Source organism: Chinchilla lanigera, unplaced genomic scaffold, assembly GCF_000276665.1.
Source record: "Chinchilla lanigera isolate Chin_1 unplaced genomic scaffold, ChiLan1.0 scaffold00018, whole genome shotgun sequence".
NCBI lineage: Eukaryota > Metazoa > Chordata > Mammalia > Rodentia > Chinchillidae > Chinchilla > Chinchilla lanigera.
In genome coordinates, this window is record NW_004955419.1 from 24,643,306 (window position 1) to 24,671,280 (window position 27,975).

Sequence of the window (27,975 nt, forward strand, 5' to 3'; positions counted from 1 at the left end):
GGAAGGAAGGAAGGAAGGAAGGAAGGAAGGAAGGAAGGAAGGAAGGAAGGAAGGAAGGAAAGAATCTAGGTGAGGTATCTCTTTCTCAGGACTCAGGAGAGCACACTGGGAAAGAGCATGCACTGATATATCTTTTCAGAGTGTTCGTAACCACTGGTTACTTTCTACAAACCCCACAAAGCCCATAGATCCCTGAGCCCCCGAGCTCCCTGAATTAAGAACTTATAGTTCTCCAGTTGTCTGTGTCATTATTTACACATGTCCTTGTGTTCTACCACAAGATCCCTGCAGTGCTCTGAAGAAATAGCCTGGGTCATACTAATTTCTGTGAAAGGGATACCTCACTCATCTCTCACTCTCATAAGCCAGATGTGCTTTAGCCTTCAGCAGAATGTCATTGTATTTGATTGCAGCACTAACCACTCCCTGTGGGGTTAGCAAAGCAGAGTTGATGATTACAGTTTAAAATAATTGTCAGGACACAGAAAATGTACAGTATGTTTGGTTTTATACTTCTAGAGCTAATTCTATATCTGAAGTAAAGTGGGTACAAAAGTAATGCACATACTTCCAGGAAGTACCACTCACTCTTTATATTTAAGGCACCATTGTTTCTTGGCACAAACCTAAAGTAACAGTCCCTCCACAGAACATCTGTGGGAATCAATATCAATCTTAACGACAGAGCAAATGATGAGATCAGCAAGGTGGTGACCCAGAAGACAGCGGATGCGTATTTTTAAAACTTCGCATTGGAAGTTATATTTGTAGTAATTTCTTAGAGCGACTATCTGAATAGCTGAAAAAATGGACAGATAGCCAGATTCCTTGACGTTCATTTGATGTGGAAATCTAATTCTTTCACCAGTAAGAAAACTGCAGTCAACTGTTCTAAATATGTTGCAGGTTTTATGCCCTATGTATTGTCATGTTTTAGGTCAAATATCAGTAGCTATTTTGGTCAGTCGTATTTTTCTTTTTTTTGTTTTTTTTTTTTTGTTGTTGTTGTTTGTTTTGTTTTGGTTTGGTTTGGTTTTTCTCTGGTACCGGGAACCGAACTCACGACCTTGCGCTTGCCAGGCAGGCGCTTTGCCGCTGAACTAAATCCCCAGCCCCCGTATTTTTCTGGTATACAGAAAATAGAAAAGATTTTTTAGGAGAAAATGCAGATTGTTGGGCTATGCACAGGCTGGTAAACTGAAGAGCCCCCCCACCAAATTGAGAAAGGACCTTAAACAAAGAGATAAATAAGGAGCAAAAATGTCTTATCCATCCACAATTACTTTAAAGATTGGTCCTGTCTATAACATATCTATGCTAAAATATCACACAGCAAACATATCTACTAGACAGAAAAAATGCGCAAAGGAAAAAAGTTTGCCTCTTTAAATGCCATAGATCTCACACTTTATTCTGTTTTACAGGAATCTTTGTAGAGAAACTTGAAGTTTAGTTTTTATAGATAGGCTGCAAAACACTTGGGATCTCAAACTTTCATGTGTGAGAATCACCTGGTGGTCTTGCTAGAACACTAGATATAGGGCCCTGCTCCTAGATCTTCTTGTTCCTTACATCTGGAGTGGCCATTGAGAATCTGCTTTTTAAAATAAGTCTTCAAGTGATTTTGATCCTATTCATCAGGGGTCCTCCTTTGAGAGCCACAGATGCATATTTTCTTATAAGTTTGACCTCTCCAAGAGCAAGCCTTTTTCCTGTCCAATACTTTCCAAAAGTGCTCAATAAATGGTTACTAGTGATTGAAAGAAGAAACTGAGGCACGGAGAAAACAGTTGGGATGGCCAGGTTAGGTGACTCATTCACCCAGTCCCTTTCAGGCAGGCCAAAGGGAGAGCCACTAAAGGAGGTGGTCCTACTTTACAAATGTGAATGGTACCAAATTCAGTTTATGGCTGCTTAGCATCTGTGTGGACATTTAGAAAACCTCTCCAAAGCCTTCATTTGAAATTTTCTATTTCCTTTTTCTGACTGCTATGGAAAAAATACTTAGTAGAATTACCTTTACAAATGTATTAATTCATTCTGTCCAGAGGATATAATATTCAGTGATTTAACAAGACTATCCTAATGAATAACAGACACACATTTACTGAGACTAAGAAAATTTTCCAGTAGAAAGATACTTTGCCACTTGGAACAAATGAAGGTTGAGGTATAAAGACTGAAAACAGTGCTGCAATGTCTCAAGAGGCCGGAGTGTTTACATAAAGACAGCACAAACTGACTAAGCACAAATAGTGTTGACAAAGTAAAAAATTATAAGGCAGTAGGAAAGCTACCAGTAGTATCACCAGGAAATTCTAAACCAGTGACCAATGCTCAGTTTGGAAAGACTTTCTCCATGTGTCTCTGACAGGTTCTTTATCAGTATGGGTGAATCACACCCTTACAGAGCATTTGGTTCTATCCAGCGGACTCGAGAAATAACTGTCCAGCCATTTCCAAACTGTCAATGAAATAGGCAGTGTAGGCTGTCTCTAAAAATCCTAAATCCGTCCCACAGGCAAAAATGAAAATCTCTGCAACCTACCAGGATGAATGTAAATGAGTGAAACTGGGAGAACGTGAGAGGTGTTAGGTAGTAACGGGACTTGATTAACAACAACCCTATGCTTCTTTTAAAGGGGAAGCCGTACCCCAGCTGTAGGAGGCTTGCTCTATGTGATGTCATCCCAAAGTTTCCACTTATTCCCATTTTTAAGAGGTATAAGAACACGGATTTTCACATGAAATTTAATTCATTTTCACATGTAAAATTTTGTATAACTCACACAAAACACCCTGTAGGTAGGACAGGCTTTTTACCATCCACTTGGGATCTCTTATTGGGTTCTAGGAAGTTCTTCTCCGGTCCCACTTTCCTCGTTATCCCCAAATTTCAGCTAAATATATATTCTATTCCCCCTTAGTGACTATTCCTGCTTTCAGACAATCTCACAGGATCAGAATTCGTGAAGGACCAGGCAGGTAGGTCGTGATTCCATCACTTCGTATGCTAAGATATAGCCCACTAGTTCTAAAGCTGTTACTCATGGTGAGTGAGGGTGGCCTTTTGCCACATAGCCTGATAAGGGGAGCTGCTGTCAAGGGAAGAAGGCTGGGCTCCATTCTTCAGAGCTACTCCCTACTTGTTTCTCACACCACAGCCCCTGCTCATGCATCTGGAAATCCTGTATCACTTTTAATGTTCTTTATTTTGTTTATGTCTGTGCTGTGGGTATGCTGCTATGGTTCTTTTTTTTTTTTTTCTTTTTTTCTTTTACTACTCTCTTTAAAATAAAAAATAAATAAAATGCATTCAGAACCGAAGAATAAAGGTATTTGATCCAACTACTCAGAATATGGAGGACTTCCAATGCCCTGCTTGGCTTTGAGGAAAACTTAGCCAAAGAACAAAGGGTTTGAAGAAATCTCTGCTTAATTCCTCCAATCCAGTTACAACTAAAGAACAAAGGGTAGTTCTTGGTACCATTCTGCAAGTCAATCCAGACTAGTGCTTCTAGTTCCTTCTCTGTCTTTCTCCCCTCCACTTCCAATAAAAACTATGTGTAAGTGAGGTAGAGGGTTAAACGTTTATAATTTTCTTTAAAGATTTATTTATTCATCCACTGAACCAATACTTATTGATATCTTACATTTGTCAGACATAAAGCTACAGTTTATGGAGAGACAAACACACAATGAAAAAGCAGTTCTAAAAGCAGGATAAGTCTTATTGCAAAAATACAATTTTGCAAATAATTTAGATAATGGAAACTACAGAGGAGAAATATGTAGGTATTGATTGCACATCCACATCATCAACCTAGAATGGAAATGCATAGATGGCACCCATATGGTAGAAAGTTATACTTACACTACATCCTGGCTTGACTGTGGAGGGGTTGCTTGGTGATTAATTCTATGTTCTTAGTGAGGATATCAACTCCTGCCCTGGCAAAGTCCTCATGTCTGGCAAAAGAGTGCTCCTAGGTACAGCAGAGTACAGTACCTCTAGTTGCAGGGGACAATCTAATTAGCTAACACAGTTAGACATGTAGTTTAGCAAGGAAACCTATGTGTTGTACTCAGAAGGTAAACTGAGTTTCCTTTCTTGCCTGTTGATGCAGAGGCTCTGCTGACAAAGGATTGAAATTTAAACAAATCCTTTCCTCCATCCCCACCTCTGCCCCTTGCTGTGGAAGAAGAAAACCATGGGCAATGTGTTCAGGTAACAAAAGCAAAGACAAGAAAGTCACCTAAACAGAGAGCAGAGAGTCCCAGGCTCCAGGAGAGAGCTCAGGTCACAGAACTGAACAAATGGACTCTTAATGCATCAAAATGGCAAAACTCTTACTGTTCCTCTTCAGATACACTTCCTTGAGAGTCATTTGATACAAAGGACATGAAATAAGTGAAGTAGAGGGTTAGATGTTTATATTTTTCTTTAAAGTTTTACTTATTCATCCACTGAACCAATACTGATTGATATCTTACAAGCATTTGCACTCACAAGATGCTCCAAAGACACACACCAAGATCTGCAGGTGCTGAGCAGTGGGGAGTGGGGGACAAAACCCCAGGCATGGAAAGGCAACTTGAACCCCCCCCCCCCAGATGAATTCCAGTATCAGGAGGGTTGAGAGAAAGAAGTATGGCGACCTCTTGGTCCTGGCACTGCTTATAGGTCAGGTCTGGTATACATACCTTCTTGGGAAAGGATCTAATACCCTTAGGGAAGATGCTGAGTACAAGAGTGGCAGCCAGGCTGCTGCAGTCAGTACCTGTCCTACCAGTCAGTGCCCAGTGTCCACCTATCCAGCTCTTTTTCCACGGGGAGACAGCCCAGCAAATGAGATATGCACAGAAGGACAAGGACCCTACCACAACAATAACAACAAGCTACAGGGCAATTTCCTTAATGAACACAGATGGAAGCCTCAGCAAGATATCTGCAAACAGAGGGCAACTAATCATTAAAAAGAACAGGCATCATGATCTTAGATCCCAGGCATCTAAGGATGTTTCCACTTAAATCAATAAATGAAATATACAGCACAAACACAAGTAAGGATAAAAAATCACACAATCATCTTAACACGGGGAGAAAATGCCTTTGGTAAAATCCAACACTGATTCATGACTTAAGAAGCCCTGATAAAAATAGGTATAGAAACATCTTACCTCAAACTGATAAAAGTTATGTACAACAAACCCAGTCAAACAATACTAAATGCGGAAAATCCGAAACTACTGCTTCTCAAACTAAGAACAAGGTAAAGGTGTTTACTCTCACAATCCTATTTAATGAAATACTTGAAATTTTACCACTGCACTCAGGCAAAATAAAGAAATAAAAAGGGATACAAATAGGAAAGGAAGAACTCAATCTACATTTTAAGATGATATGATCATTTACATAGAAGTTCCAAATATCTCCACCAGAAGACTCTTAAAACTACTAAACAAATTCAGCAAAGTGGCAGGATACAAAATAAGTGAATCTAGACCTGAATCTAGATGCCCCAAAATTAAAAGCATCCCTGTATATGAAGCATGAACACACTGAGAAGGAAATCGGAGAAACAGTCCCCTTCATAGATGCTTCAACAAATAATTAAATAACTATGAATTAATCTAACTAAAGAAAGGAAAGACCTCTATCACAAAAAATACAGTGTTTTGGAAAAAAAAAAAAAGATTAAAGAGGACATTATCTAGAGATGATCCTCCTGCCTCAGCCTCCCAAATGCTGGGATTCCAAGATGCACCACCACACCTGGCTAAAGAGGACATTAAAGAAGGACAAACTTGAGGAAATGAATGCACCTCAAAAATATAATGCTGAGTGAACTAAATCAGACATACAAGTTTAAATACTGAATAGTATTATTTAAGTAAGGCAAGACAAAACAAAAATCATAATGAAGGATAGATAGGAGACAAGAAAATAGATTTCTTGCAAATGGAAAGGGGTCCAGGAGAATAGGGGTGAGGGAAGAGGGGGAATGGAAGGAGAAATAAGTAGAAATAAAGATATGCCATTCACAAGAAGCCACATGGAAATATTATGTGTCATAAACATAGCTAAGATTAACAATATCACTAACAATGAAAATGGGGACAGGGGATTTAGTGGAGGAGAAAGGTAGGTGGATGACAAGGGGAGGGTGATTAGGAAAAGAAGCTGTGTTATGTACATGTGCTCACCCCCAAGATGATTATAAACATGTCCTGCAAACATGTCCTGATAAAAAAGTTAAAAAACAAAATAGAAAGCCATCCTCTGTTCCTGAGTAGGGAGAACAAATATTGTCAAAATGGCCATATTACCAAAAAAAAGGTATTTAAAGAATTAAAACAACTCCAATCAAAATACCAATGGAATTCTTTATAGAATTATAAAAAGTCTTAAAATTTATGTGGAACTAGAAGAGAATCAGAACAGTCAAAGCAGTCCTGAGCAAAAGAAGGAAGCATTAAATTACATTAAGTAGCAACAATAAAAACAACATGGTACTTAGGCAAAAACAGACATATTGACCAATGGCATAGAATTGAGGATGCAGAAACAACCCTACACACTTTCAGCTATGTGAGTTTTGACAAATGGGCCAAAAATGTATGTGGAAAAAAGCCTCTTTAACAAATGATTCTGGGAAAACTGGTCATCCATGTGCAGAGGAATGAATGTAGACCTGTATCTCTCATTCTGTACTAAAATAAAATAAAATAAAAATAAATAAAATAAAATAAAATAAAATATCCAAATATAAAAAAAGAAACACTGAATCTGCTGAAACAAAATCTGGTAAAACTCAAAGCCACAGGTAAGGATTTTTTAACACAAAACCAACTGCACAGAAAATAATACCCAGGATCAACAAATGGGATTACATCAATTTAAAAAACTTCTGCATAGTAATGAAAACAACTGAGAAAGTGGAAAACAACCCTACAGAATGGGAAAAAAATTGCCACCTACGGCTCAAACAGAACACTACTGAGCTAGAATAGATAAAGAACTAAACATGTTAGACTCTCAAATTAAGAGACTCAGTCAAGAAATGGACAACAAAATGAATAGACACTTCTGAAAGAAGTACAAATGACCAATATGCTCATGAAAGAATGTTCAGTGTCTTTGGCCATTAGAGAAATGCAGATCAAAACAACAGCGAGGGTCCATCTTACTCCAGTAAGAATGGCTGTCGGCAAAGACTCAAAGAACTACAAATGCTACTGAGGTGGTGAGTAGAAGGGAACACTTACACCTTGTTGAGGGGATGTAAACTAGCAGCACCCTACAGACATTCATATGGAGATTCCTCAAAAAGCTAAAAATAGAAATTTCATACGACACCTCTTCTGGGAATCTTCTTTAAAGAATTAGACATGTTGGGGCTGGGGATTTAGCTCAGCGGCAAAAGCGCCTGCCTGGCAAGCACAAGGTCATGAGTTCGGTTGCCGGTACCAGAGAAAAACCAAAAAAAAAAAAAAAAAAAAGAATTAGACATATTATATGCACCCATGCCTATCCATGCCTACAGCAACACAATTCACAATAGCTAAATTATGGAATCAGTCTATATGTCTATCAACAGATGAATGGATAAAGAACACATGGTATATATACACAAAGAAGTACTACTTAGCCATAAAAAGGATAAATTTGAGTCCTTTGTACAAAAATAGAGACCATAATGCTAAGTGAACTAAATCAACCACAGAAGGTTAGATATCACATGTTTTCTCTTATGTGAGAAACCAAAAATATAAATCATTTAAAGAAAGAAAATCAAAGACAAATGGCAGGAAACAAGAAGGTAGATCTGCAGAGATGTGAAGGGATCTGGAGAAAGGAAGAAGAAAAGGGGCAGAAGGAAAGGAGGAGTAAAAATGACCAGGATCCACACGTAGATACACTAATTCTCCAAGATGAATGCAATTATTATGCATCACAAATATATCCTATTCATAAAAAATTGCAGTGAAGGTTATGATGCCTAAACTCAGACTAAGTAGACAACAACTCTTTGCATTAACAAACTTTATGCTTGTCTAGGCCTGTGGATTTCACACGGGACCATCATATGTCAGTGATGGGGAGAGTTGAAATGTGGTATCACATCAGTGCCTGGTGTGGGGCCGACTGCAACAATATTTCAATAAATATATATTTTAAAAATGATGGTTATGTAAAATCTGATTGAACATCTTTAAGATCACAGGCCTGTCCACAACATGATAGCTTTTTAAGTGACCACTTTTGTCATATTTGAAGAGAATTGTCACTTGGAACTTAATAAAAATCAAAAAAAAGGTGAACACAGTATAAAACAAACCACAGACAGGTCCTCAAACAACCACAATTACTTTCAGGTGAGCATCTCATACTATTGATTATTTTCCTATCATCCTGTAGATGACAAACTATTATCCATGATTCATTTCTTAGAAACATCCATTTTCTAGTATTAACAAGATCTTGGTTTTCAAAAACATCTGTCATATGAACTCCTCTAAAATAGTATTTCTCAAATAAGATCACCTACCAACAACACTTTACATCAATAGGGTAATTATTTACAGTGTAGATTCCTAATCAGCCACTTCCTCTGAATTCAGTCCTTTAGAGGACAGCCTGGCCTCTCCATTGGAATCCTTCTATTGATTATCATGGAAATTGAGATTTTAGCACGACTGCTCTAAGACTTTCAGGGTAGGGAAATGCAGGAAAAAATGCACTCAAAGAATTTTGCGAGTTTATATGACTCCATTTTGGTCTTACAAAAGGGATTTAAAAGCACGGAAAACATGAGTACCTTAAAAATTTAAAAAACAGCTTTGGGCTGATTATCATTCTTACTGCTAACAGAAACACACACACACACACACACACACACACACACACACACACACACACACACGCATAGAGCCCTTCCTGCAGAAGACAGAATCTAAACTTCAGAACCTCAGGGACCTTGGTAAAACTGAACATCACTAACTTTATGGCTTGTACCAGGCTTGGTTAGACTGAAGTGAACACATTTCTTTTATGTAGATGCCCTCAGTTATTAAAAAATTCCAATGCTAAATCTGACTTCAACACCTTTTATTTTATGGTCTCAGACATTCTTATTAGCACAGTAAGAGAATATTGACCTCTTTGAGAAACTTAGAAGCCAAGTCAATACTTTCAAGGTCCTGAAGGCCCAGTTTTGAGCGGAGTTGTTTTTCAAGAAGACGAAACGATCCACAGTGACCAAGCCCTTACAGAAGGGCCTGGTTGTGGCTTTGCTTTCCCAGTGCAGAGGGACAGCAGCTGCAGAATACTCAGTGACTCTAAACCAGAGCTAATAATACTCTGCATCTTCAGCTGAGCATAAGCCATGCCTAAGAACTCTGTATAACGGTCCAGGTAAAAGGCCACACCAGGGATGCCTGAGATAGTGCTCGCTCAGAATGTGAATCTTCCTTTCTCCACCAAAATGTGATTTTTTACCCTAGTCTTAAAATACCTGACTTTTTAAATTCACAATGTCATATAAAGTTCTCAAGAGGATACAAATTGGGGCAGGTGAGCCCTACCAATGCCTGGTGGGTTTGAGCTGTTGCTACAACTCCATATATACCATTCTACCTCATGAACAAATAGGATAAAAGATTAAATTTACTAGGTTATGAGACCAATGTAGGCTCAATAAGCAAACAAACTGCAGGCTTTCTTTCTTTTTTAATAATGACAGTCAGGAAATCCCTTTATACTACCACAATCCTACTGAGTTCCAGAGGACAAATAGGAAATTACGAGAAACTTGCATCACTTGGGAAAACAACCTTACATTATTTTTGCACAAAATTTCAACTGGCATTCATCTTTACAGACAACTTAGTCAAGCCAATCATAAAATCAAGACAGAGCTCTTTCTCAAATGCCTTTCCCTGTTTTGATCCCAGTGCCCATATAGGGAAAATATATTTCCATTTGTTAGTTATAGAAGATATTTACTTTCAGGGAAAAATCATTTGAAAACAATATATTTGCAATAGCATAATTTCTTTTAAGTTTTGGAGTAAAATCCACTGCATGATAGACATATACACACATTACAGAAAGATATGTGTGTTTGCCCTTACGTGCAAGTATTTATTTCTTCTTTCAATCATACTTGATCCACATAACATATTCAAGTCTCATGGTCTTATTTCATAGACTAATACATTTTTGCAACTGAAACAAATGTTAGTGATCAACCTGTACATTTTGCATATGGGCAAAGTGAAATCAAGATGGTTTTTTTGTTTTTTTGTTTGTTTGTTTGTTTTTTTATTTTGTTTTTCTCCGGTACCGGGAACTGAACTCACGACCTTGCACTTGCCAGGCAGGCACTTTGCCCCTGAGCTAAATCCCCAGCCCCTCAAGATGGTTTAAAGTGATGTATTCAAGGCCACATGGTTACGGGTCACATAAAAATGAAGATGAAAATCCAAATTCCCCGACTTTGGACATGGCACCATTTCCAAAAGAAGAGTCCTTATTTCCTTGTCTCTGCTGAGATCCCATATAGTTTGTTTGTTTTTTAAAGTAGTTTTATTGCTTCATTTGCAAAATGTCCTGGGTATAGGAGACATACCAGTGTTGTAGTAGAAGAGAAACTATCTCACTGCTGCCTGTAGAGTTGGCTCTGCCACTAGATTATTCAGCACTGATAGAGTTGATACTGTTTAAAACACATATCTGCAGGAGGTGAGTAAAAAATCAATGATTTGAAGTCTTAGAGTCATTTGATATTTCTTACAGCTCTTGGCAAATTCCATCCAATTCTGTAAAGAGTTTACTGAGCATTACCGCAGATGTAACTGAATACTCTGCTGTCATCCCTTGACACTAGCTGTTTTCTTACAAGAATGAGTCAGCCTGAGGGTTTTCTGAGGTTCAGGAGTACACTGGCTGCATGCAGGGTTGGCCAAAGTGGTCAAGAATCAATGCACCAGGAAGTAAACCTCCAACAACTGCAGCAACCACATGGTAAACCTTCCAGGTCCTTACCCTTCAGGTGGGTAACTCCGAAGCACATCCCAGGCAGCCTCCCAGGAGTCTCCAGCATGCACTGAGCCCCAAATCTCTACAGTGAGAACTTACTCTTCATGTTCTCCATATTACCTGCATTCCTTTTCCATTTCCCTGCCTTCTCTGTGCACTTTCTGGTAACCCCACCCAGGCAAACCACTTGCATTCAAGTCCTTATGCTAGGGTCTATTTCCAGAGGAGTCCAAACTAAAACAAGCACTGTACAAATCATTGTCCTGCAGTAGGTGTCCATGATTGTGAAGACAAAAAGACATTGTTGCAGCCCTCAAAAGGTTGAAACCAGGGGTGGAGAACAAAGCTTCTACAAATGTAATCATATAGGTTAATACAAGAGCAGACAAAATATTTTGGGATATGCAACAAAGACTTTTTCACAAATGAAGGATTCTCACAATAAGAGTGGAATTTTCCACCAAAACTCATAATGAAATTCTCCACAGTTTAAGAAGAAGCCAAATGGCTGAGTAATACCATCACACCCATTCAGCAAACAAATAAGGTTCTGGAAATGCATGTCAGAGAATCTGCCATTGCTTATGCAATGCAAACTTGAGTAATCCATCCAAAGGGAAATTTTTCATTCAATTAGAGCTTGTTTTTAGAGCAAGAGTAGGCACATAACCCCCTACATTGGCTGGATAAGATTAACTGACTACTTTGCATGTTGTGTTTGAAGAATGTCAAAACTATCTGTGTGTTCATTCTGCTTTGTCAAAATAGACTAATTTCTGTGGAAAGCAAACAAATTGCTCAGTTAAATTCTGTGTACATCATTAAGCTGACAAGTCAGCCATTGGAGTTTTCCCTTGAGTTGATGGCCATGCCAAAGTCAGTGGAGTGTTTTCAGCTACAGAACTGACTACACAAGATCTTGTAAATAACTCTCTCATGGCCCAAGATGGGTTACTGAGTAAAAAGCACAGAACCAAATAAAGTGAATTAAGACCACGTGATAGCAAACCTCAAGCCATCCTGACCTGAAAAAAATGCTGTTTTTCATAATGTATAAGTCTAACTGGACTGCCTTGTGAACAAACGATCACTGAGCATGTATCTGCCATGTGCAAGGCATCCTAAAGATTCTATAACATAAGATTCTAAAGATTCTTTAACATAGCCTAGTAAAGCAGGTACTGCTATCCATTTATAGATGAGAAAACTGCAACTCAGAGACACTCAGTAACCTTCTGAAGGTCGTAATAGTTACTTTACCAGACCCTCAAATTTAAACTTTTTCCCAACTATCATGCTTTTTCTTGAAGTGTTGAAAAAAGAGAATACTAATATTTCAGCTTCAAAGTGACATATAGTAGAACAGGAAGAAATGAGTTTGAAGAAATGTTGGCTGAAAGAAACTTACTAGATATTATAGTTTGAATGTGTTCCTTCTAAAATTTAGGTATTAAAACCAAATGGCCAATGTAATAGCATTAAAAGGTAGGGGTTTCAAGAGGTGATCCAACAAGGAAGGCTCCTCCCACCTGAAGGGGATTAAGGTCCTCATTTAAAAATTTTTATTTGTACACGTTTGTAGTACATAATGATTACATTCACCGTGGAAAATTGGTATGTCTACTTAACACAGCTCAATTATTTTTATTCCCCTTTCACCTCCCCACTCCATCTTCCAGTCCCCTTCCCATTTGCTAGAAAATCTGGGTCTCTATTTTCAATTTTATTTTTTGTTTTCGTTTTTGTTTTTTTCGGTACTGGGAATTGAACTCACGACTTTGCGCTTGCCAGGCAAGCGCTTGTGCCACTGAGCTAAATCCCCAGCCCCACTATTTTGGATTTTAAAAGATGTCATGAACTTGGGGCTGAGGATTTAGCTCAGCGGCACAGCGCCTGCCTGGCAAGCTCGAGGTTGTGAGTTCAATTCCAGGTACCAGAAAAAATAAAAATTAAAAAAAAATAGATAAATAAAAAGATGTCATGAACTCCAAGTTCTCCAACCCTTCCAGTTCTCTGCACATTCCTTCTGTCCAAGTAAAGCAGCAGTGAGATGCCAGTTTAGAAACAGACAGAAAATAAATTTATGTTCTTTATAAATTACCCAATATCAGGTGTTCTGTTAGCAATGCAAGAAGACTAAGATTACATCAAGTAATATGTCGCTTGAGGAAAGAATTAGTCTTTAAAATGTTTTCATTTTCTGTACACATTCTTTTGTCCATTGTCTAAAGAAATTCATTTCTAAGTTATTTAAGTTCCATTCAGTGTATATACAATTAATATCTATTTATAGAAAAGGGTTTTCTCAAGGGAAACTGCAGTATTTAGTATTAAATGACCAGAGTACATCGTTTAGAAAGATGCTGAACATATTAGATTTCACAGAAAGATGAATACTCACAAAGAAATGATAGCACATAATGTGACAAATGAAATTGCCTACACCAACTCCTTTGCAATTAAGCATAAAGTACTTGGGACTACACAGGGCTCAGATTTAAAAATGTTGCCTCAATCATATTTCTAAAAATTTTGTGTCTTCCATTCTCCAAATCTTATCACCTAATTGTGTTGAAATAAAGTTTTCCTACTTCAAATATATTCTGTGCCAATAAGATCCATTAATGAGTGGGTTATCACTGTAGGCAAAAAGCATTCTATCCTGCAGGGGACCTGTCAGAGACCATAGCAAACTCTCTTCAGAACTGTCCCGCTGAGGAGTGAAGAAGCTGGATTACTTTACTAACCATCACTTTTCCTCCTAGGTTTAGAGTTCCTTCTGGGAGTGTTAATGCCCCAGTAATAATGGATTGCTCACCTTGTACCCCTAGCATGTCTCTACCACCAGAGAGCAGTCTCAGGCAGAGGACAAAGAATCCCATATACTCCAGACTATTTTCAAGGGCCCTTAGGGTGGGCAGAGATAAAGTGGACAGGACGCAGACAGCACCAGCTGTACCATGCAGTTGATATGTATACATTTCCATATGAGCTTCTTTCATGATTTGGTTCTCAAATTTACTGGACATAGGAATGACCAACAAAATGTATAAAATACAAATTTATAACAATTTTCCTTCCTATCTGATTAAGATTAGTGCTTGGCTTCAGGAAAGTGAATATTAACAAGCACCCTAATCACTTCAAAACGGGTGATCTCTGGGCCACAGCAAGATTATTGTGTTGGTGAAGCCAAAGTCTATTAATTCTAACTCACATATGCTAAATAATGCCCCAGAGAGAAGAAAACACTATGATGACCACAAATGTAACCTCACTTTCCTATTCCCCACTTTGAAAATATAAGTTATTTACAACAAAAATAAAATGAATGTCTGGCTGGATTAATTATACGCAGTTACAATTTTGGAACTCACACATTCAATTAAAGATGCATCAGAAAAAAAAATATCACATACGCTACATTGGAGGGACCATACTTTCCAATACATGGTCTGCTGAAGGAGTAAACATTTCAGGAGATTAGAAGAGTTGATATTGGGACAGAGAACGAAGTCACTGTACTACACATGCTGGTTAAGAATCTTAGGAAAAACTCTTCAAGCCTCTACCGCAGAGAACCAGTACATTAACCAGAACAACTCTGCAGCATATCAGACCTAAGCCAGTCACTGAGATTATCTTCCTGAGTTATGCTAAAAGGTGAAATATAGTTCTAAGAACAATTCTCAGAAGTGTTATGCTTAGGAGTTTTTCAATAACATGAAATTTCTTTCACTTCCTTCTCATCTGTCAAATATGTGTTAGGGAAAGTGAGCAATGCGGGCCCGAAGAACATCACAGCTGCTCCTCTCTGGGAAATACTCTGCAGTCTGGGGAGAGATGTTTCCTACTGTAATCAGTTAGTGAAAATATGAGCTCCTGTCTCCTCTCCACAGTTCAGGTCTTCAGCTAAGCACTTCACCCTTCTCCCATCCCATGTTTCTAGAGAAGGAATAGATTTAAAATATCCAGGAATGTTCTGGTTTCCCAAGGCTCAGGAATAAATAAACTGCATAACTGGCCTTTAAGACTCCTCATGGTCTGTCTATCTTCCCAGTTTCTTCTGCTACTCTTCCCCACCTTATCTTCTAAGCTCCAGCATTTGGAATCTCATTCAGCAGTGCATGTTCTAGTACCTCTTAGGTCCTGGTCTGTGCCAAGTTGCCCCTTCTTTCCAGAGCAGTCTTCTCATGAGCCAACACCTTCACTTAAATGGCATCTCACTGGGTTTTGGTCTAAAATCTAACTCCATCTGAGATGCTGCGTGGCCGCTTCACACAGGTGATTCTGAATCTTTGTAGGCCCTGGATAGCCTCCTATTAAAGTCTTCTCACAGCATGTTAAATACATTAAGTTATACTACACTGCACATTAAGTAGTTCTCACTGTAAACATTTTGAAATAAATTTTATAGTTTTAAATTTGGCTAATGAATAATTTCCCATTGACTATAACAGAGTGAAGAGTTACTGGTTTGATTGTAAATTCAGTTCATACCTCACTGTGTAACCTTGGGCAAGTTAATTAACATCTCCAAATCACAGTAAATTTAACCAATAGATGTAGGGTGCGTTTTCTTTACTCAGTTTGTAGCCTGTACGCAACCATCCACAGACACACCCAGAACTGTGCCCTACTAATCTGCTAGGTATTTCTAAATACATTCAAGTTCACATATCACAATTAACCATCTCAATCCACCCCTTGTCAACCTGACAATGAAATACATTTCCTTTTAACATACTCACTCTCCAAATACAGCAGCCAAGATCATAATTACATCTTACATAATACAACTATCCTGTATGCAGACAGAAACTTACTAATTCCCTCCATGAGACAGAAGGTAAAGGTTTTCTTTGGGTGATGCTTACCCTTCTAGAATGTCATAACTTATATGTTATAATATAGATTTAACAATACTTAGCATTAATACTACATCTATCAACATTATGTTACAAGGAAAGAAAACAAAGATACCTGCTTAATACATGAGTATATATTCACAAGCATATTAACAAAATAAGAAAAATTATCATCTTGATTTCTGATCATGGTCATAGCTAGTATTTACAACTAAATTCTTCTACCTCCCCTTATGTATTCCCCTGCCCTTGAGCAAGCACCTGAGCAGGGTTGGTTCTTTATGTGGTGGTGTGACCTATACCTTCATTCCTGAAGGTTCTACCACTTGTCATCTTGCCTGGATTGGGCTGTTATAGTTTCCCACTGACCTTAGTAACACAGCATGTTAACACTAGGAAGTACCTTTATAGTATATTCTTCCTTCCCTTCCTGTGGTGTAATAGTCTAATTTTCCTTTCATAGTCTGGATCAATTATCCCTACCAACATCATAACCTCTTTTTTGGTTTGTACACTCAGAGGCATGAGGAGCCCAACATGAACAGGGGAAAATTTCAGTGGAGTCATTGTTGTGCTTCCTGGTGTAGTCTTTCTTCACCTCTGGAATTAAGACTTCTAGGCCATTAGAGCACAAGATCTGGGAAAGAAAGCAAAACTTTTGCTAGTGGGTCACTAGGGGTAATGATGAGTGGTACCATTTCCATTTCCACCACTTGATTCCTGGACCCATAAATCCTGGCTATGGGACACATAGTACCATATAGTGCATGCTGATTCAAAGCACTAACAGCCTTCTGAAGAACCTTGTCCAAGCCCTGCAAGGTATCACCATCTAGTTGGCAATGTAATTGTATCTTCTAAAGGCCAATCCACTTTTCTATCAATCTAGCTGCTTCTGCGTGGTCAGTAATATGGTAATATCAGCAAATTCCATGAACATGAGCTCAATGTATCACTTTTTTGGCCAAGAAATATGTTCCTTGGTCATAAGAAATATTATGATGGTGGATGAAGCATTCTATAAGTGCACAAATAGTAGTATGGGCAGAACCCCATAAAGGGTAGGTAAACCCATACTCACGATAACCCTCTATGCCAGGAAGGTTAGAACAAGGTACTGCTTCATGGTGGAAGCAGTCCAGTATAATCAACCTACCACCAGATCACAGGTTGATCACCCCAAGAAATGGTGCCATACTGGGGACTCAGTATTGGTCTCTGCTGCTGGTACACTGGTCATTCAATGGTCCAAGTTGCTGAGTCCATTCATAGCATCCACCCCTACCACTGTGATCATTTTGGTTATAAGCCTATTAGTCAATGACAGGGGTGACTGTGAAAAAAAGGTTGACTACTATCCACAAAAGGATTCATTCTGTTACTTGATTATTAAATTCCTCTTCCGCTGAGCATTTACATGGGACAAAAACATCTTTACATCCTTCACCCATGTGAGAGGCCCATCTGTGTGGCTCTTCCCCAGATATATTTGTCACTAATTTTCCAGCCATGGTCCTTCAAGTCCCTGGCCATCCAGCTAGACTATTGGCTATAGTCCATGAATATTTATATAGTCACACATCTGGTCATTTTTCTTCCAAGCAAAATGTACAGCTAAGTGCGCTCCTCAAAGTACTGCCCTCATTATGATTACCCGTGACTACCGTCCTTCAGAAGTGTCTGGAAAGGGGCTGTAGCACTAACTTGGTGTACAGAAAGCACTAGTGGTTTGATATTAGAATCCTATCTGTGAGCAACGCTAGTAATAGCAATGTGAGGCACTTTTCTGTGGATTCTTTCCTCTGGAAATGGATATGCATGAAGAGAAATGAGGAAGAAAAAGACAGCTACCTCTCCAGACCACAAAAGCTACGGGACTGCTTTAAGAGCATAGGTGGCTATCTCAGCCTTAACTGGAGAAACTGTGAGGCTGTTAGAATCTTTGTGAGCAGGTGTGAACAACAGGGTGACGTTATGATCCTTACTGATCCTGTGATTGCTATGCCTATTCACAGGATCTCAGATCCTGTTTGGACCCATTCCATCCCCTATGCTTATCAATCTACTCTATTTTCTCACAGGATTACATAGTTTCCTACAATGTAATTTTAATGGAGGAATAATGTTCAACTATATGAACAGACAAGAATGTTTTAGTCTTTAATAAGCTTCCTGTAGTTTAATATTGTAGTTTTTGTTTTTATCATTATGAACCATTTTCTAGTAAGTCTTCTTAAAGAAATAGCTGTCACATTCATGATCATTTCTATGAGATATTCTTATGAGGAGAATGCTTTTAGAATTAAAGAGGAATAAAAAGCCTCACATTTTTTGCTACACATTGCTAAGCTACTCCCTCTACAGATTATTTTATATATCCTTCTCTTCAAAGTGAGTATTCTTATAAAGTCTATTTTTATAAAATGTACTTTTTAAGAATAAATGATGACTGTATTGCACTGGCTTGGAAATTGTGCTCCATGCAATTGGAATTAAGATTCAAATGAAATACAAAGAGTTTGGCTAACTACAAATATCACTGACTAATCAACCTGGTTCCTATTCTAGGTAAGGAATGGTGAATTCTATGAAAGACAAATGCATCACAAAGAATGGGTTCACTTGGTACCTGTGAAAAATAATACAGTGCATCAGACAAGATGCTCTATAGTATAACCCTTGAAAAATCCAACATGTTCAGTTCAAATTTTGTCATTATCTTAGCATGAATGTTTGGGCTCATGCACATAGATAAATAATGTAATATTCCATTAGCATCAAAGTATTGATTATCCATTTAACACTATTATCTTTGAAAGTACAAGCTGAGGAAGAGTCACTAAGGAAAACAGGATGAGGATGTTATAGGATAGTGAGGGGTAGAAGGTTTGCAGGATCAACTTCCCATGCCTCCCTTGGAGGTTAAACACCAGATTTCCCTCAAAGCCCCGTGTCCTCCAAGGCCAGATCCATTTTCTTATTCCCTTTTCTCTTGTAATAATTTATTTTAACTTATACCTTGATCTTAAAATATCCAACTTAGAGAAACACAATGCTTTAGAAATGAGGAGCTCTCACTCAGAAGAACATCTAAAGGCAAGAATAATATCTCATTTAAAAATTAACATAGGTATTGTGATGCTATGAATAATAGATAACTGAATATTGGTATAACTCAATACTGCAAATACTAATCAAATGATGCTAATGAGAAAATGAATTGAAAGTACTTTATAATTAGTATTTATCATAGCAAATTAATGGAGACAAACTTTTCATTATTTTGTTTAAAACTTTACCCAGTAAAATCTCAATATATATCCCAAAAACATTTGAGCCCAGATATGTCACATATATGGGGATAAAATTAGCTAGAGCTGCTCTCTCAGAGTGAGGGTTTTTCATTCTAGAGATAAAATGTGTACTGCATACATGTGTATGGCTGATTAATTTTTTAGCAACTGTTGTGAAGGACCTGTTATTTTTCAATTATATTTATGTTACAAGTGTTAAGCACTTATTAATTGGCAGGCATATTGAGGTGCATTGCCTCATTAACTTCTCCAAAGTGCCCTTGAGGAAGTTGTATTTCTTTCCATTTCATGGATGAAGAAACTGAGGTCTAAGAACTAAACCAAGTTTACATAAACTCAAATGGTAATAAATGGCAGAACCAAAACCCAGGCCCACAATGCTGATGTTACATCAGTTTATTTTCCTTTTCCATTCCATTATATATGAGGGTGCTTTTTTTTGATGACTTGTAAATTTTTAAAGAAATTAAAGGGGATAAAGTTCTCTGTGCAATTTAAATGTACAAATCGGAGTTGCAATTCAAGATTCAGAAATAAGGCAATTGATGTTGCTAAATCTAAGCACCTGAAAGCTAAGAGCTTTGGAAAGGAAGGGCAAGAGACATTCTTCTTTCTACAATAAAGGCACAGAAAACAAGAGAAGCAGTAAAATGGTATTGTGCCCCAAAGTGAAGATGTGAAATCTCTTAATGTCTGACCCCAGAGAACACCTCAGAATCATCCAGCTCTCCCTAAGCTTCATGATATTATTTATTTTCAGGTTAGTGATTTGTAACAATCACCTGGTAGGTTTAAAATCAGAAAATAGAATTGTCAAAAACAGGCAATAAAAATTGCAAGTACAAGTAATGCTCAAAATGATAAAACTGTCACATGAACCCATCAAGCCGCAGCTGCATACATTGTGTCCACATTTCTGGCACTTAATATTGTCTAGTGAGAAAGCTAAGCTCCATTTAGAGTTTTGCTGTTATCACAGACACATTTGACAAAGACTTGACAGTGGGAGTTGTTCATGATTTTACAAAGAATACAGTAAAATTGTCTTGAGAGGAATCTACAGGTATCTGGGAAAATCTGTCAAAAGAGACATCGAGTGCTAAGTACTTTGGAAAAACACATCTGGTACTGGTTGTGGAGGAACACAGGAGACCTCAAACACTTCACTGTCTTATTTTTCAAATGTCTCAGTCGCCAATTTGAGTGTGTTTTTCCCCAGAGAAATCTTCCTGTAGAATGCCAAGTGCAGGACATGTTGGTGAGACAACAGAAGGAAAGAAAAAATGAAGAAAGCGGGGAGAGAGAAAAAGGGAGAGTGGAAGACAGAGAAGGCAGAGAAGGAAAAGGGAGATTCAAAGACTAAAGATAAAAAATGCAGAGAATTTATTTAACTTCTTTGGTCATTATTTTTATTCTTTAACTAGCTTGTTCTGCAAGCCTTCATCCTGACCAAAAGTTAATATAACTGCGTTCAAAGGGTAAAAAATGAGGATAAGAGGATTAAGTTTCTTGTGTTCACATAAGGAACAATTTTTCTCTTTTTCCAACTCCCTCTAACTTGTCTACTTCAGCCCTGCTGTTTTTTACTTTTAGTATAAACACTTTAGTGAAAAGCAAAAAAGTATTGACCTGAAAGATTGTTGTGGATCATTTTGGAATTTTAGTAATTCTGAATGTTTTTCTCATTAGTAATAACAAGTTATACTGTAGATGTTAAGATTATTATACTTTTGTCACATGTGTAGAAATTTCAGAACACCAGAGAGAGAGCGAGAGAGAGAGAGGGAGAGAGGGAGAGAGAGAGAAATCTGTTGAAAATAGAAGTAATAAGAGACAATTTTTCACCAGAAACAATAAAGACCAGGAAAAGAAAGTTGAATAAGACTGTGAAAGTTATAAGGGTGAAAAATAAAACTCTCAATCTAGAACTCACTGCCAAGGTAGATCGTGGCCCAGATTAATTATAATATAAAGATAACTTCAGATAAATATTAAGAATGTTATTTATCAGATATCACTTAAAGGAACTACTAAAAGACAAATTTCAACAAAAATTAAAAGAGGGGAGGAATAAAACAAGCAACAGTAGTCAAGAAAACTGCTTATTTGTGGGAAAATGGATGCATTTCGAGATCATAATGTTAGTGCAATAAATCAAACACCCAAGCTTAAAAATTGCATGGTTTCTTTTATGTGAGAAACCCAAAATATAAAGAAACTAAAGAACAACTGATAGATAACTGGAAAAGAGGAGGTGGATCTTTTGCAAAAGAGAAGGAGATCAAGAGATGGAGAGAGGAAGGAATGAAAAATGAATTAAGATGTGTTACGTAAATGTACCAACTCCACACTATGAATATAATCATTATGTATCGTAAACATGTACTGATAAAAATAAATTAACATAGATGAAATGGACAACTGATGGATGTGGCTAAATCTAAAATGCTCTGAGTGCAAAAAGGAGTGAAAATGTAAGGAAAATATAAAACTCAAAAAAAATGACACAAGATCCCAAAGAGGCCTCAAAACACATTTTGATTGTCTAAGAAAGTGGCAGAGCTACTGATTAATCTTGGAGTGTTTTTTTTTTTAAGTCAAGTATATATACTTAAAGTTTACAAGTAATTTTTTAAAGAACAAAAGTGTAACATAATTTATAACCAACAAAAGAGTGAAATGGCATTAAAATAAATTAAATAATCTAATGTAGCAAGAAAAGAACAGGAAAACTGTCTGAATTTACTTATAATTTAATGGTGTATACTTGAAATACTCTTTAATGTTACAAGGCTGGGATGTTCTTTACACTGTCTCTAATATTACATAGGAGGTATTAACCAAAGCAATAAGACAAGAAAAAAATTAAAGGCATAACAATTAGAGATGAAAAAATAAATCTCATATTATTTGTAAGCAATGTAATTGAAAATTTTTAAGACATATACAAACCTACTTAACACTAAAAATAGAGTTCTTAGAAGTTTCTTCAAAAAACCTGATACACAGATTGTTGATGTGATTCTTATAAAGCAGCAACAAAAACTGGAAGATATAATTAAATCCTGCAATTCGTCTACTAAGTGTCAATTTAAGGGAGCTTCCTCATGCATGTACATAAAGGCAGAAATAAGGATATTTTCAATAAAAATTATGAGTTAAAAATCATTAAGCAAATAAAGAAATGAATCAAACTGTCCTTTGCAAGGTATACTTTCACAATAGCATAAAATACAATGATTAAAATAAAAGATCTAGCCGGGCATGGTGGCGCATTCTTGTAATCCCAGCACTCGGGAGGCTGAGGCAGGAGGATCATTGTGAGTTTGAGATCCTCCTGGTCTACAAAGTGAGCTCAAGGCCAGCCTTGAGAACTTGAACTGCATAGTGAGACCTTTTCTCAAAAAACACCAAAAAAAAAAAAAAAAAAAGACTACCAACCTGGATACCTCAGTAACCTAATGTTAAATTAAAAGACAAGTTATAAAGGTGTCACTGTGCGTTGGAGATTTAGCTCAGCGGCACAGAGCCTACCTGGCAAGCACAAGGTCATGAGTTCAATTCCCGGTACCAGAGAAAAACCACAAAAAAGGATGTCACTTGTGTAAAATTTCCCTAAAGCATTGTTTATGAATATATGCATATATAAAAAATACAAAAACATGGATGGAATAATGTAGGGTAGAAAAGTCTCTAACTTCACAATATAGTTATTTTATATACATAGTTATAAAATTAATATATATATATTCCAGAATCATAGGATTCTGCTATATCTTCACATTTTATTTCCTTGGAAAGAATATTTCAAGTAAATATAGCAAGAATTTAGGCAGTTAAAGTGGATGCAGGGATTTTTGTGTTATTATTTCCTGTGCTCAGATTCTTTTGTAATTAATCAAAAGTAAAAAGATTCAGAGATCAACCGACATTTCAACCTAGCTATGTTGAGACAAATTTTCTGAGACCTCTTTTATAGTGCTTGGAACAATGTAGGTTAATTACATGTATTTGAAGAATGTAATACATGAGAACTGTAAATGCTACTTTGAGATTTACTTCCTCTGCTCTCACTTTTTCTACCGCGTTCTGCTTCATTTTCTCTTTTTCTTTCTCTTGCCTGTTTCTAAGGGAAGTCACTGACACATCTTAAACTTTCATACAAAGAACAATGCTACAGCAAGAAAAAGAGTAAACCGTATTTCCTTTCCCAGATTTTTAGACTTATATTTGTGTTTGTGTCAAGGTAAGCTACAGAAGCGACCGATGAATTTATCTCTCTAGGTGCTGCTCTACCAGTCAAGCTCATCATTCACCCATTAGAGCACTGAAAACCTCCAGAGACCACAGCTTCTAGCAGTAAATGAATTCTCTTACTTTGAGATTTGGTTTCTGATTGATTTTTTGGAAACATTTAAAATAAATGTGCTGCTGGGAGGATAAGAATGATGACAAGTGACTTATTCCCCAATTTCCCCCAGCGTATTTGAGAGCTTTATTTTTCTTATGACAAAAGAGAGGAAATACTTAAAAGGGTAGTTTTATACCTTCTACCCTTTCTGCATGAATAGCATCAAAAAGGACTTTCTAACATCACAATTTCAACAAGAACAATAATAACTAGAATCAACAGTACATGCAATAGTAGTTACTGTGTGATTGGAGCTGTCTTTGACATTGCTCAGCAAGTTAAAAGCAGACTATAAATAATACGGTCTATTGCTGGAAAATGAGTTCTTTGTTTACCCTTTCATTGGTTTAGCTTAGGTCAAATATATATGGATCTTGATTTATATTAACATCTCTGTTCCAATCTTCTCTCCTGTCTTTTCCTGATTCTGCAATACAAACAAACTGGTTCACAAATATCACCAGAGAATAAATGTTCAAGTACAGTATTGTTAAACTGCCAAGTGATGTTCATAAAGTGAAACTCAGGAGTCAGCCAAAGATACATATATTTGGCCCAAAATCAGAATGCTCAAAATATATATAGTAATTTCAAGGAGAGATAACTTTAAATTTAAAAAAAAAATCAGAACAATTTGTAGTTGTGGATTAAAAAAACACATGTAATGAAAATACATTTTCGCTAATGTAAGTAGTAGGTTAGCCCATGTGTCTATTTTCACACAGATCATAGAACAGATCCACATCCATGTTCTTCCCACACTCAATAAAAAAAATACCATAACAGAGAATGAGCTACAGCTGATCTCAGGGTGTAGAGACTCTCCAGGCAGTTACTAGACATGAAGCTCAGATACTTTACACTGTCCCTTTTTTTTAAGTACCGGAGTCTGAATCCAGGCCTTTCACAATGAGCTACATTATTCTCAGCCCATTTTTTATTTTTTTATTTTGAGACAGGGTCTCACTAAATTTCTAAATTACCCAGATTGGGCTTGAACTTTCCAGCCCCCTGTCTCAGCCTCCAAAAGTGTTGGAATTACGGGAGTGTACCCCCACACTGTCATATTTTAAAGGTGATCTGCGGGATTAAGAAAAAGAAATCCCTTTGATGTTTCTCACCTTCTGAAGACAAAACCAATAACATCTTCAGTGAATCAGCGTCTTATTCTGAGATCATCTCAAGAAAAGCTTTCTAAAAATCATATGATTTCAAATTTCATAGAATTTCCATGTCTTAAGTTCCTTTATAACAAACACTACAGAGTGGGTTGTACAGTGAGAAGAGTGCAGGAAATTTAGCTAAAAAGGTGTTGGGGAAATTGTTCACTGACACACACTTAGGGCAACTCAACAAAATAATTCATGATCAGAAGAAATCATGCAAGGTTCCATTACTTCACTACACAAAAATGCCTAGTGGAAATGCTCCATTCAAAGATTTTATTTTAATTTAGGCTCCAATGCAAAATGTCACAAAGTACTGTAATGGATCAGTAAAATGGCTGTCTTATTGAATTTCTGAAAGAAAATACTGATTTTTTTAAAAAGAATTTAATTAACGTAATGCATTTTCTTTCACAGTTAATATATTCACATCACCACTGAAAATAAATAAAACATAATAAAAATTATTCTGTACCCCAAAGATATGGTTTAAAAACAATCTAAGTTTTTGGCTTCCTATTTAAGGATCATCTGGCATAGCTCATTATGTACTAATATTTATGCAATCAAAATTTATCAATCATGATTACATAATTTTATAAAATAATTGAAATTCTTACATGAACTCTACTACTATTATTCCAACTTGGTCACAAGAGTTAAAAAATACACATACCTCAACAAATATAAAACATGGGATGATGGAATAACTTCGCCGAGTGTTGTTTCCTACAGCCATTTCTCAGATCATGTAACAAGACTACGCCGTCTGAAACTCTCCAGGCTGAAAAGGAAATAGAAATAAGTTGCACGGCGTGATGGCCATATGTTGAAAAGTCCCTTAGGTACATACATAAAAATATCAGCTACCCTCTAGATAAACAGGCTGTGCATAAACAATGCAAACTAATGATCTATGACACAGTCAAGTTGGACTTACAGTCATTGCAGTGAAAATCAAACAATATATATAGCTATGAATAGTATTAGTCCCGAAATCACCAGTAGGGAGGTCCTTTGGGCGCAGAGGTATAAGAAATAGAATTCTAATTTCCTAGAACTGCATAGTGTCTTAACCCAGTGGATGGGTCTCAGGCCATGAAACAGTGTCTGGTATAAAATATTTGTTACTATTCATTCTGTATGGAACTCCCCTAACTTGTGCCTTAACCTCCCGGTTTGTAACCTTGTTTGCCCATGCTTGTTTCCTCGTGCCCTTGCCTGTCCCTCTGGGACCCACATTCAATACAAGTACAGGTTGACTTCCTTCCCTCAGTGTTATTTGGCCTTGCTCCCTTCACTGTGCAGCCATGAACCACTTTGGATTAGTACACCACGGTCTGTCTCTCTGGATGGCCCCTACCCCCTGTGTATGACTCAAACATGAATAAAAGCAAAGTACCATCTCTGAACTTATAAGAATGGATTGGTTGGGCAAAAGCAGGTTACTGTTAACTATTTTATTAGAACATTCCTGTCTTGCTTTGAATTGAAATATGCCTGCAAGAGGAGATAAGTTAATTTTTGTTCTTTTTAGTAATAGCAATGAAAACTTCAGAGTTTTATAAAGCTTGGAAGATAAAAAGAATTTTTCCTCAATAACTTTTAAGCTGTTTTGAAAGCTATGATGTAAATGGTTCATGGAGCTGCTCTACACAGTTACTCACTGTTTTTCACTTGTTCAGTTTTTGAGTCATTCCTACCAATAGTTCTTGTGAGCTGTGACAAGAAGTGTGACACATGGATTACCAATCTACTTGAATGCCAGCTGCTGTTTTAAAAGGTGATGAACTAATGTTTATGTCTTTGATTTATTTCTCTTAATTATTAAGTTGCTCTTACCATTTCCTACAATGAAACTTTAAACCATATTTTTTCCTCTTTTTTCACTCTACTTCGCTTTGTAGTACAGATTAATGGGTTTCATTTTTGCAGATTGATATATGAATATAACATATTTTGCTCAATTAAGATATTTTCTGATCAAATTTAGTATTGTATTATGTGCTTTATAAGACCCTACCAATCACAATATTTAAGGTATTTAAGTTCTAAGCAACTTATTTTTTCAATTCAAATTGGCTACTCTCCATTATAAAATAATATACGGAATAAATTATTACCCTTCTATTTTGGCATCTAAGAACTAATATTTTTCTACATTAAGAAAGAAATCTAACATATATATGTGCTTTTACACATTGAGTTGGTTTGAAAATTATGTACTGTTTTTATTTTTCTCTTAAACCAAATATCTTCAGAATGAACTGATCAATATATACAGTTCAGATGTCTTGTTAGCAACAGCTAAAGACAGTACAATAAATATGAAAAGAAAAATTTTAGAAAAAGTTTGGAAGACATTAAACATCTAGTATTTTATAAGACTTTTCCAAAAATAAGGGTCAGCAATAAAGTAATGAAGACAAGCTCCGCCATATCATATATAAACTAGCTCTGTGGGAGGCAGGATTGAAGTATATTTTCTGTATCATATAATTCACCTATTTCAAATATATAATTCAATGATCTTATAGTAAACTTACCAAGCTGTTCAAGTATTCCTAAAATGGCTTAGAACTGTTTTTTCATCCTCCAAAGCACTATCATTCCTATTCACCTTTAGGCCCCACTATCACCTCCTTCATTACCTTGTAAGCCCACATAACTATTAATGTATTTTCTGGCTATACAGAGTTGCCTTTTCTGGATATTTCAAATAAATAGGCTCATGCAATATGTGGTCTTCTGAATCTGCATTCTTTCATTTAGTGTAATATTTATGAGGTTCTTACATGGAGCAGCACATATCAGTAATTTTTCTGTTATTATTGCTAATTATTGCCATTTTATACCTTCCAGGGGAAAATTTCTGTTTAAATGTTTTGTGATTAAAAGTAATTTTTAAAAAAACATTAGAAATGATACAGAACTTCACTCAACAAGATGGTAGGAATTCAACAATGGTTCTTATATCGCATATCATTGTCTTCAGATTAGTTGTTCAAATTACCAGATATAAGCATGCAAAATTGGTCAAGATCAATAGACACCAGCAGTACAATTATCCCAGCTATCCTTTTATATACATATATATTTTTCCCTTCCTTCTTCCTTTTCTCCTTTCCCTCATCCCAGTTGTCCCTTCCCTTGGAGCAATTTCTTTCCCTTT

At 36.7% G+C, this 27,975-nt stretch overlaps 1 protein-coding gene across 3 annotated transcripts in view; it reads right to left on the minus strand.

The window, feature by feature from the left end:
- The window catches only part of LOC102010266 (lipid phosphate phosphatase-related protein type 1), a 264,552-nt gene that overhangs the window by 98,438 nt on the left and 138,139 nt on the right, over positions 1 to 27,975 (minus strand). For all 3 annotated transcript variants that reach the window (XM_005382805.2, XM_005382804.2, XM_013513312.1), the window contains exon 2: positions 25,480 to 25,587. In XM_005382805.2, the coding sequence (XP_005382862.1) occupies positions 25,480 to 25,542 (63 nt within the window). In that variant the 5' untranslated portion in view covers positions 25,543 to 25,587. The remainder of the gene's footprint in view (positions 1 to 25,479; positions 25,588 to 27,975) is intronic.